The sequence below is a fragment of the Helicoverpa zea genome, chromosome 26 (assembly GCF_022581195.2).
Source record: "Helicoverpa zea isolate HzStark_Cry1AcR chromosome 26, ilHelZeax1.1, whole genome shotgun sequence".
Lineage (NCBI taxonomy): Eukaryota > Metazoa > Arthropoda > Insecta > Lepidoptera > Noctuidae > Helicoverpa > Helicoverpa zea.
The window spans coordinates 5865830-5878514 of NC_061477.1; the positions used below are offsets into that span (position 1 = coordinate 5865830).

The 12685-nt window shown below is 36.2% G+C and overlaps 1 protein-coding gene across 22 annotated transcripts in view; it reads right to left on the reverse strand.

Moving 5' to 3' along the window:
- The window catches only part of LOC124642934 (serine/threonine-protein kinase MARK2-like), a 188843-nt gene that overhangs the window by 10429 nt on the left and 165729 nt on the right, over positions 1-12685 (reverse strand). For 11 of the 22 annotated variants that reach the window (XM_047181706.1, XM_047181705.1, XM_047181717.1 and 8 more), the window contains 13 exons: positions 12112-12234; positions 11440-11575; positions 10862-10997; positions 10260-10444; positions 7823-7947; positions 6911-7010; positions 5429-5545; positions 4465-4538; positions 3833-3898; positions 3110-3246; positions 1977-2168; positions 822-931; positions 388-496 (listed from right to left, as the gene is read on the reverse strand). In XM_047181706.1, coding sequence (XP_047037662.1) covers positions 388-496; positions 822-931; positions 1977-2168; positions 3110-3246; positions 3833-3898; positions 4465-4538; positions 5429-5545; positions 6911-7010; positions 7823-7947; positions 10260-10444; positions 10862-10997; positions 11440-11575; positions 12112-12234 — 1610 coding nt within the window. The remainder of the gene's footprint in view (positions 1-387; positions 497-821; positions 932-1976; positions 2169-3109; positions 3247-3832; positions 3899-4464; positions 4539-5428; positions 5546-6910; positions 7011-7822; positions 7948-10259; positions 10445-10861; positions 10998-11439; positions 11576-12111; positions 12235-12685) is intronic. The other 11 variants (XM_047181710.1, XM_047181724.1, XM_047181707.1 and 8 more) reach the window with 10 other exon arrangements.

Here is a 12685-nt window from a genome sequence, read left to right on the forward strand (position 1 = left end):
AATGATAATAATATGTAGGTAAAAATGTCAGTTATTCGACGGGTTAGTCACTATGTATATGGAAATTGTGTGCTTGTGTGTATAGATGAAAATGTGAGCGCCTGTGTTTTAGTCACTGTTGAGAACGGCTGGCCTCGATATGATGATCTTTGTGTCAATTGTAATGTCTATTCCAATTCAAGAGCCCTTTCAATATTCCTCGCTAAATTGGGGCTTAATAGTTTAAACAAATATTATGTCACTATCGACTTCAAAACATTTAAGATCAATCAAGAATTCTCCAAAAAACTAATCATATTTCTTCAATATAACATTACAATTTATACAAAGCACAACCAACCATGTCATTATGTACAGGATGTTGTTTTAGAGTGGAGAAGAACATACCGTTTGGAGAAGCGCGAGGACAGCTTGGAGAAGAAAGATGGCCGCGCCTGGTGGGGCGAGCCGCCGTCGCCGTACGCGCCGCCGCTAGACCCGCGCGACCGCGTCTGGCCTGCAAACGCCATGGAAATTATATAACTAGGTATATAATAATACCCATAAGAAAAAATATCTCATTGATTTTCTATTGTATCGTGATTTATATGAGAATAAATTCATTTATTATATCGCAATAAATATCTTTTAATAATAGACAAAGGGATGTTCCATTAAAAGGAAAGTTTATCTTACGTACTTAGTACCATTGAAACAAGCAACAATAATAAAAAACAGAATCTGTCACTTTTATTTGACTTGTTTTGTCTATTTTACAAAGAAAAATTGAGCCTCAACGAATTGAATTGACGGATAACATAACACAGACATTGAAATATTACCTGAATGGAAGGTAGACCTTGAAGGTACATTCCGGGGGAACACGAGGGGATTAGGGAACTCCCTCCGCGCACCTGTCGCTCCTCCACCGGTCGACACTTGCGAGTTCAGGCTGAAATACAACGATAAATACATACATCAATACACAAACATACTGTATATATGTGCATAGTGGACTACTGCTACCAAAAGTGATTTAGAAAAAAAAATCCACAAATATTTACTGTGCTTGATAAAAAAAATGGGTAGGTAGAAACATAAAAAATATGTATGTTACGTATAAATAATAAAAATAAATAATTAAGGATATATTTACAAGGATAATATACTACAAATATTATTTACGATATACGTCTACCACTACCGCTAGTATAGGCTAACAACTAAAATAGCATTAGTAACCACATAAATCTGAAAAGAGAAAAACTAAATACCACTCAATTTCAATAAAAAAAATATATTAGAAAACAGAAAAAAATGTTTGTGCGATAAATAAAAGTAAAATAATATATTCCAATCCGCAGTAGCATTTTTAGTTAGCGTTGTGACCAAGCCAATTGAAAAACTACGAAAAAGAACTCTGTGAATAACCAAAAACTGCAAATATTATACAAAATGGCTGCGAAGCGAATCAGCTGTTTTTAGCAGACTTTCACCGTAGCTGCGTCGGCGGGACTATAACGACAAACACCAAGGAAACCTCTAACAACGAAACAAAAATGGCTGCCGCTGGACAACCGGCACGTGTGGAATATCGAAAGGCACCCAGTAGATTGTACTTTGCATTTAGTAAAATAAAAATTAAAATATATAAGAGATATATAAATGAGGGTGATGTTCTAAAGAAAACAGCCTGTAAAGTCGTGGTGATCTACTTGGCGCTTTTTCTTTAGGGCAAACTTTTCGAACCATTCAGCATTATATAGTACGCAACAGTCTGTCATGAAGGAAGACACTAGCATCATGACATTTGTTATCATTACAGATATAGGCGTTATGTCATTTACCATTACGTGATCTTCCGACCATTAATGTTCACGGCATATACAATTATAAAATGATCTGAACACAGAAGATTTGGCGTGCCAATAGATATTCCACACGGGTATGCAACTAGCATGAAGGCTCGCATCGCAGTGAGCGGAGGCACTTAGTACCTCGGGCGGGGCTGCGCGAGGTCGCGCGCGGACGCGTTGTGGGGCTGCGCCTCGGGCGGGGGCGGAGCGCCGCTGGCGGAGGAGATGGAGGCGCTCTTCACGTGGCCCTTCGCCCCCGGCGCCGCGGCCGCGCTCCCCCCCGACCCGTTGCTGGCGCCCGAGCTGCCGTTTTTGGTCTCGGCGACCGGCGCACTGTTTATGCGTCGTTCAAGCATGCTGTTAGTCCCTTCTCATGCTTATATAGATAAATATATATCGGATATATACATACATAATACATAGATTTTAATTTACTTTTACTGTAGTTAAGGGGAGTTTCTCCATATGGTACAAGATGACAAATAAGTAGACACATTATTGAGACATGTTATATACTTTGTTGACATGACAGAGACAAATTCCATACAATAAGAAGGGTACACATTTAAATAGAATTAAATCAGATCATATGTAAAAAGTAATTATCTCATGATAGTACGTACCAAAATCCCAGGCTTCTCCATTATAAAACAGTCGAACTTAGGTTTATTACTTTGAATCACAGTTCAAGAACACTTAGTAACTTGCAGTTTGGGTCACTTTTCTCTTAGAAGTGTTCAGCGATGCTGTTAAATCTTTGCTAACAATCGCTCTCGTACGGTAACGGTGGTCATAAAGATGACATAATATGGTTGTGTGCAGTCAATGTATGAACCATAGCGACCATTGGAACTGACCAAACATTGCGGCATGACTATTTCTGTAGGTAAGTCCTCAATCCCTGGATATAGTCTTCTACTTACCTATTTATCCACTGCGATAGCCGTGACGGAACTTTTTTTCAGAAGTAAGAGATTCTCTTTGCGTCAGGCTCCCAACAAAGTACAGTCGAGCGCATGTGACAGTGACATGTGTTGTAGTTACCATCCACGGCGTTTGACGGGACGGTGCTTATTTACCGAAGCAAGGCGTTCTTTTCGTGTCAATGATCTCCGAATAAAGTACAGTCGACCGCATGTGACAGTGACATGTATTCTAGTTACCATCCACGCCGTTTGAGCAAGGTGTTCTTTTTGTGTCGGTGGTGTCCGAACAAGGCAAGGTACAGTCGACCGCATACGACAGTGACATGTTATAAAAGTAGCGTTAGTTACCTGGGCGCGTCGTGCGGCGTGGCGGGCTGCGCGGGCGGCGCGTCGTAGGCCTGCGTGCGGCGCGCGCCGCCCGTCAGCGTGCGCGAGCGCGGCTCCAGCTTCGGCGCCGCGCTGCTCGGCCGCGTACTGCTTTGCACCTAAGAGACGGGACCAGTGTAAATTATAGCGCTGAATATGGTGGTATTTACCCTCCACCGAATTAGAAAACAATAAGACCACGGTTAAGTTTGCTGAAATACTGATGAAAATCACATTTTAATTACCAAAAACGAGGATTTAATGAACTTATGATCCACGTAATATTATAAAAAAATATCACAACATTAAGCGAAATTAAAGCATAGTGACGTGTCAAAGTTACTGGTGTTACTGAACAAATTCTCCCGGCGGAATATAATGACAAAATGGTTAACACGAACACAATCCAAAACCAAAAATGTTATACTTCATCGAAGTTTCCAAACATTTAAAAAACTACAAATAGAATGCAAGCATCGTAATAATGGATGATCGAGATTTTCGACTTCGACCAAAGTGCAAACAAAAATAACTCTCCATTTATTTTTATTATAATTTAGATATTAGAACTAAAACCAATCACCCAATCCATTATGTATTAATACACAAAAAAACATTTAACCTAAATTATTTGACAGTTAATATTACCCACAACCGGTTACAGCACACATTTGGACACTAAAATGTAGAACATCTTTGCTATACCTTTCGTACCTGCATTTGGGCGATCCGCGCCGTATTCTCTTTGATCGACGCAGAGTCAATTGTGTTCTGAAACAATGGTGATAATATTTTAATTATTAACATAATGTAGCTTTATTTTGCAAAAGTTTCAAGGTTGTCAAAGGGAACCATTCGTTAAGGGTACCACAAATTCCTTAATATATTTTTGCAGCTACCATATATCAGTGAATTTAGGAACAAACAAAAAAAAATATGCTTTTATCGATTCCCAAAAAAGTGGTGATTCGGAATCAAGTATTTTGTAGCATGTTAATTTCACACAATTTAAAGTATAGTTCCCGGCACGTAACTTGGCAAGAATCGTGAGATGAAAACAGGTCCTATTTTTTTCAAGCAGACATAATCGCCAATAAATGATGTCAATAACCATAGAATAATGCACAAGCAATAACAGGGACCACTTTTTTGTATAATTTAGTGCACTATGAGCGAGCTCACACTTATTAAAGGCCCCAAATCCTTGCCAAGTTATATGCCGGCTACTATATTATTACTATAACCCCAAGATAATTGTACTGGTCGATTCCCACTATCCCAAAAATACTCCCTATAAAGTTTAGCGCTATAAAACAAACTTAGAAAGTATAACGAACCTGTCTTTTAAAGTTAGACGTCGTTGTGGTAGCCGTAGATGTAGTGTTATTCGCAGCCGTTGTGGTCGTGCCTACTGCAATCATAGACTTGTATGTTATACACCATAAACACTATAATCATTTTTACAACAATATGGAAACACATTTTTATATAATTTGCTTTCAGGCAGCTTTTTTTCGAATCTCGAATATACAGTAGTTGAAAAACATTTAGATTATTTTGAGAGCATTGTATTGTCAGTTTTATAGCAGGAGACAAGATTTGAATTCTTCATGCACATGATTTAGTACTATAATGCTTTAATCACCAACATTATATATATATAAAAAACTTTTGATTATATTTATAGATCACATGCAAATTAAAATTTTATCATTCGAAGTACAACCCCATTTTGATTGTTTATAATATTGACATGATTTGTTTTTATAAAAAATGTAGATACGTAAATGAAAGTTACATAAACGTATGGTATGTTATGTATCATTTGAAATATGAAGCGAAATATTAAAGCCATAATTAAAAACATAGCTAAGGAAAATAATATGCCAATCACCCATGAAAAATATTTTAGTTATGAAAAAGTAATGGGGGAAGATTTTAGAGGAATTTATTTTCGGTAGATAAAATGTGTTGAAAAAGAGATGTTGAAATTAGTCACAAATTTCACGTGGTACAGTAAGCTGCATCGATCATTCTACATGTTGTCGTTTTATGTAATTAATTTGAGTTTTTTTTTGTGTATATCTCAGTCTCTGTGCATGACGATCATAGTGTGTTAAGTGTGAATATTTCTAGGTCAGCGTGTGTAATGTATAGGTACATGTACCTACTATTTGTATGTCAGTGTCATTTGTATATGTCATTTGTAAATCCGTATGTATGCGATAGTGTTACTTATACATTTTCCTAGTGTACCTATTCTTCAGTGTATGTGTGTCTGTATACGCCTATTCGTGTTACCTTGCGTCCTCAGCACGTCCGCGCCGGAGGAGGCGCGGCGCGAGGCGGCGGGGCGCGCGGAGGCGGAGATGGAGCGCTGCACGCCGCGGTGCCCCGGCGACCCGCCCGCGCCCGGCCCTGTGCCCAGTGCGTTAGCCACCACAGATCGCAACCGACTAGCCGAGCCCCGGTCTTACAGACACGACCGTACTAACAGCTTTAAGGTAAAATATGCCCATGTATTTCCCCTAAAATTCGCGAACTGCGTCTTATGACCATGGCAATACTAACAGCTTCCATAGAATACCCTTATGTCGAGAATTGAATCGTAATTTGACCCACGCCTACACATAATCGCGCTTAGAACGCTTAGAAATCCTATAGCATGGTAGTTGCTTATTTAGTTGACATTTCCCGGTTAACTTTCCCTTACGTATATGATAGTACACTCAGCCCAAAATGTAGCTAAACACGTTTTCAGCAGTGTTTTAAATAGAACAACTAACTATTTTATTGGGAAAGATGCGCAAACTTGAACAACTTGACTTGAAAGCAAACACAAAAATGACAATTACCACATGGAATGTACGAGTAAATCCCAGTTATAAAGATTAATACATGATAAATCCCTTAAAATTCTTCAAAAGTTAAGTTTGTATTTGACAGAACGAAATAAACAATCCTTCGGTTGCGATCGGTTTTCAGTACGTAGAAGCACACGATACACAATAGTAATATAAAGCAATAAGTAGGTATTATAGAATGAACCTCAATAATATAATGACAATATTCTAAAAACACAATTAAATTAACTTTTAGTGAGAAAAAGTGAACAATATATATAGTAGAATAAGAAATGTCATTATATGATTGGCCGGACAATAAAAATGATAAATAAGGACTTGCTTGAACAAATGTAGATGATGATGATATAAGTAACCCAGTTAGAATTAAGCTAAGCTGATTCTTTGTGATTTAAGCGCTTTTAAGCATAATCAGCTTTATTTTCAAGTACTTTGTAAACATTTTCCCATATTTTCACTATTTATTACGTCGATTTTCCGATGTGTCTATCTTAAAATGTTGTCGACTGTACTTTTTTTGTTGTCACAAATAAAATTAATAAATAAATAGCCCCATAATGTAAATAATATTAAACGCATATTTAAATAATATTGTAATAAATCAATAATAATTATATTGCTTATGTACACAGCTTTTTTTAAAGAAATAATATTATTTTTAATAGATGATATACCATAACAAGTCTGACCGCGCAGTAGCTGCTTTATCAAGATCATTTATCTACTGCGTAGCCAATCTAACTTCATACTTGTCAAGATATATTCATTGGCCATGTATATTTATATTCAAAGTCAAATTCCCATGTCTAGTAAGCAAATCAACAGATATAAAGAATATTGGGAACGGCCGTTAGATATTATTATTGTAATTTTCCTGTAAAAAAAACGCATCCAAATATAAGTAAGTGTGTATAAATACCTGAGTGAGCGTTGGTCTGTGCGGCGGCGGGCGGCTGATTGCCGGCCGCGGCCGTACGCAGCGACAGCGACGAGCCTGACCGGCTGCCGTCCGACTCCGGCTGCAATTCGGTCATTAAACATAGGTTTTTTAATTCTGCTTGTATTTTGTTGTTTGGGAACTGGATGCTAGTCATAGTTTAACCCCCTTTTTATAAACACGGAGTAAAATTAATAAAAGTTTACTCCGATGAAAATGTATGGTCCGAGGAAAATGGAGTGTCACTTTAATCCGTGTTTATTAAATCAATTATGTACTTTACATATAATAACATAGATCTTTAGTACCAAAGAAAAAAACAACCATCCCCTTAGATTAACCCACCCATGTAATACATTTTTTTTCGCAATTTTCTACTTCGTAAATAAAGTAATAATTAATACGTAAACAATCTAAAACAAATGCGACATATACCCCACTAAGACAAATATTCGATACATCAAAAAAAGTAAAGAAAGACACGAAAACCTCTTGGAAAGGGTATCAGAGCAATTACTTACAATTTTTTTAATGCTGTTACAAAAGGCATGTATGAACTCTGTAGAATTAAATCAAATAAAACATTTTAGAAAAAGAAACACACTTTTACGGTAAAATAAATGATTAAAATTCAAACAAAAGACATCAAAAATTACATAAAAAATAATTTTAATTAAAAACCTGGTTAAAACGTCACTTTAAAAAAAACAAGCTTTTTCAAACATTGGTTTTCACAACCAGAACAAGCACACATGTAGGTACAGTCCGACACATTACTTTAGAACCACAACCAGACAATACATATTTTTAATATATTTTTTTTTTTTAGATTTTTTTAAAAGGCAGAGTGCACACAAACCGTTTGTAGGCCATCATTAAAAAGTGTATAATAACCTTTGTACTCACGTCCGTGCTTTTCCTACCGAGGAGGAGGTATGTCGCGAAGACATCGTCATACTTTGCTTCGGCTAGCGAATACTCGATCTCTTGCCGGTTGTAGCCCACGCATACTAGCGCCTCTGTTATTGGAAAAATATATGTTAGATATTTATTTACAGTACACACTACTAATATATTAAAAAAAAAACATAAAGAGATATTGTTTTCACTGAAATAAATAACATAACGTGGTAATATGCAATTATTTTCTGAAATAAAGGGGATTCTTTGTTGAGAAATTGGGTATTTTTCATTATTATGTTGATTTGATATTATTATATCCATTTTTAACTTTTTGTTTTGTTTATTATTTGAAACTATGATGAAGTCTAAAAATGTAAATCCCAGAAACAGTGAAATAAGGAGAAAGAGACAAAAGATAAGAAAGAGAGATAAAAGATTGAAGTTAAAAAATAAACTAAAACTCCTAAAACAGATTTACAGATTGCATGCGACATTTACACAATGTTATATTTCATCTTGCACTGACAGTACCTACAATTTGAACACCAATAGATTCATGCATACCCATTGACTAAAACATCTGTTTTTTTTTCAATATTCCTCCTAAACACGTAACATTTTAACGAACAACATCAAATATTTTTAACTAAATAAAATTCACATGACGGTAAGCTTAAAATTAATAAAATAGCGATACATACATAAATAAAGAATAAGAAGTAGCATATACAATTTACATATATATATACTTCTACATGCTTTTTCAGCGTGCAAAAAGCTATATCAAATAAAACGTACTTTACTATACATTTATAAGCAAATTAAAATAATTCTTCTGTCTCGTTGTAAAACTTGTTCGTTTTCAAATAAAGTGATATTTTTATTGATTTTAATCGCTTTTGATATCACGTTAGGCTAATTTTGCGGCTGCAAATTAACACAGCAGTATTGGGTTTGAAAATCACTTTAGTTCAACAGAAAACTTAAAATGGTGTTTTTCCTTAAGTGCTTATTTTTATGCCTCGTTTGTATATCACATTTAGACACAAAAAATCACCCAATAATGATCATTTTTAATGGTCTAATATCAAAGATCCTTTTAAATTACGTTATTTTAATTTTAGGTGTGTAAGAGTGTATTTTTCAGTTCGAAATTATTATTTTATGTATTTGCAAATTTAAATATTTACAAAGCAATACAACAAGACAGAACAATATTCCATCCTTGCCTAGAACACAACACATCCGTTTGCGGTAACGTACCAATTTGCGCTGTGACGACAGTACGCATGGAATATAAGAAATATAATATTGTTTATATACGGGTCGGCTAATGTTAATAGCTTGTTATTTTTGTAGCTTTTGTATACAGTATGTGGAATAAATATGCAAATAAATGATTCTTTCTTTCTTTCTAAAAAAGAGCTCCTTAAAATAAACTTCGGTTAAGTTTTCCACCGTTTTTTGATTGTTTTAGTAGGTATCTGGAACGAAACTGCATTGATTCATTGACACAAGTACGAAGCAGAAAATATATTGTTTTCCTCTAATCTGGTTCCTGGAAAATCTAGTCTATTTTGAAAGTACATATTTTCTTTTATTCAGGAACGCAAAATACAGTGATGAAAATATATATTTCGTATAATCTCAATAATTTAGTGATTAAATGGATTGTGTGGTGTCTATAAAAATCCATCTTTATTGCACATACTGTATATAAAATAGTGCTCATAGCATGCTATGGCTACTTTGTGTGAAGTGAGAATTAACCATTATTAGTAAGCTTTGTTTATGGGAAGTAAATTATAATATTATTCAAAGCATTAGTTTAAATCTCTGTGAAGCAAGTGTTGGAAGTATTTCGTGAAAAAATGGTCCAAATCCGTACAGAAAGTGGTTTAAGTAAAGCTCATGTTAATTTACTTAATTAAAAACATATTAAGCTTTGTAATTCTGCGTTTTATATACCTTAAATAGCTTTTGCTTTTTAGCGTGATCAGCTTTATATAGGTATACAATATAAATATATATTTTTTGGAACTACTGCATTTTTTTGTATTTGTATACCAAGAATAATAAAGTATTGTCATAAAATACTCCATTTCAGTCAATCTAAACTGGATCGGTCAGAAAAATCATTCAATTACGACCAGCTTCCATTTTATAGCACTAGCATTTTTTGAAATATATTTTTTAGCTGCAACGCATATCTTTTGACCCAAAAACCGAATTTATTAACTCATAGCCGTCTGACTGTCTATCTATTTATCTTCCACATCTCCCTGTCATATAGGATCGCTCCCAATGTTTTTTCCACAAAATTCCTCACAGTCCAACTACCCCTCACTTCCCTGAAGTACTCCAATTCCTCACACAGTCTAACCCTGACATCGTCCACCCGTCTTCCTAACTACTCCAAACTCCTCACCTATCCGGTTGTGGTCCTTGAAGTCCTGCTGCGGCTCGACGTAGGGCCGCAGCTCGTCGTCCTCGTAGCCGGTGTTCATCCACTTGTCGCGCATGATGCTCTCCAGCGAGGCTCGCTTGCAGGGGTTCAGCACCAGGAACTTCTTCAGCAGGTTCTCGCAGTCCGTCGACATGTAGAACGGTATTCTGTAAACGTTGGAGCAAAACTTAGTTATAGTGAGAAAGTAAAGTGTCTAATTTGAAATGAATAAAACCTCCTAACACTCCAATCACGGAGTACATACTTTAAGCAAGTTTAAGTCCATTTCAATGTACAGATTAACTATTTGCAATGTAACTTTATTCCGTGATAATAATCACAGAATACGTTACGATGTAGAAGTAATTTATAAGTAAATAAATAAAAACATTCCAACATATTATTATCTTATCTTCCTAATTAACACTTGCCTACATCATCTTCGCAATGAAAACAAAGAAAGAAACCTAACGCAGGTTTGCGCAAAAAATGCGCAATATCATAACTTTTGCGCAACTGTGTGTACTTTTTATATAGTTCTTCAACATTTATTTATTCCCTAAGTATGAGCAAACTACACATACCTGTACTTCCCGCGCAGCACTCGCTCGCGCAGCTCCCGGAGGGTGGAGCCGTCGAAGGGCAGCGAGCCCGACACCAGGGTATACAGGATCACTCCCAGCGACCACACGTCTACCTCCGGACCGTCATATTTTTTGCCTGGAAGGTATACCACAAATATGTTAGAGATATTATTAAAACAGAATTATGAATTTCCCTGGTTATCAAATCAAGGACAGGCTATAAAATAAAACATCCATTACCTTCGCCTTTTAGGATTCGAACTCCATATGATTGTAGTCAAACATAAAACATCAAAAATCACTAGAGAAATATGTAAAACTTTGATGAGATAAGCTACGCAAATCCTTATTTTCCAGTAGGTATCCTAAATAATATAATAAATGCGAAAGTAACTTTATTTTTTACGCTTTCACACTAAAACGGCCAAACCAACAAAAGTAACAAAAGGTTGCGCCAAATAGGTCCAGTTCAGCATTACGCCAGACAGCTAGTCTGACGCTGGTTTTCAACTGTACCTATGAGGATTTGCGGGTGTCAATCAGGTAGTTCAAACGTGATGTGGTGTAACCAGACATACCTTGGAAGAGTTCAGGAGCGGCGTAGGGCGGACTGCCGCAGAAGGTATCGAGCTTGGCGCCCGGAGTGAACTCATTGGAGAAGCCGAAGTCAGCTATCTTTATGTTCATCTCGCCGTCCAACAGGAGATTCTCCGCCTGAAACACGGATACATACATTTTATTCTCATCCCCAACATGGTACATGGTAATCCTTGATTATGACAAAACTAATGGTTGCGTAAAGTCGTAAGTCATTTTATTATGCTTAAGACGATCCTCTTTGGTTTGAATCAGGGATACTAGATCGTTTTGTAAACCTTTTCTTGGCATAACTAACAAAATAAAGCTTTTTAGAATTAGGACCTATCCGAATATAGCCCACTTGACATTTAGAATCTTAGTGCACTGAGCTCTAATAATATTTAATAGGCTTCCTGAGTATCACAGAAGTTTGTCAGACCACCTTCAAAAACATCCAGGTTCTGTAGCAGTCGTCTTACATGTTCCACCTCTTTTCTATGGGAAATTGTCAAATCCCCCCTTTTTGTGTGTTGCATCCACAACGAAAGCCCCTATGGTAGGCAGTATCAGACTTTACTGATTGTAAATCCTCTTTGTTCCTTCTGGACTCCTATGTGTACTGACACCATTATATTTCCACCTGCTTGGCTATGCCTTGAAAATGTTCATACCTTGAGATCCCTGTGTATGATCCTCTTCTGATGGCAATACTGTACAGCGGATACGATTTGTCGGAACTTGGCGCGAGCCTCCTTCTCCTTCATACGGCCGTGTAGGACCAGGTAATCGAACACCTGGAAATGTTACAGTAATAGTATTAGTTAATTTGCATTTAGATATAAGATTCGGCCAAGAGTAAAAAAATTGCTATGCACCTGACAAACATTCAATTTTTCACTCTGTTAAAACAGCAAAAGATAAAAAAATCCTGAAATTTTAAATACGTAAGCAAACTTCAAGCATAAAGAAGATTTGATTGCTGTTTCCAAGATCAAGCAAACCTATGATGTGCTTTATTCACCGACTTCTTTGTACCTAACGAATTTCCAGGCTGTTACAATTTTCATGTAATTTCTTGTTGGTTTTTCCTCATAGAATCGTGCAACAAGTTTGAAGTTCCCTAGAATCTTGGCCTATTTCAAGATCCCTTATTAAGTTTTATAACATTTACAGTTGGTAGATATACAAGGTGTTGATTTGCATTTGTGCCATACTTCAGGAGGAGGACATAAAATACGTAAATAA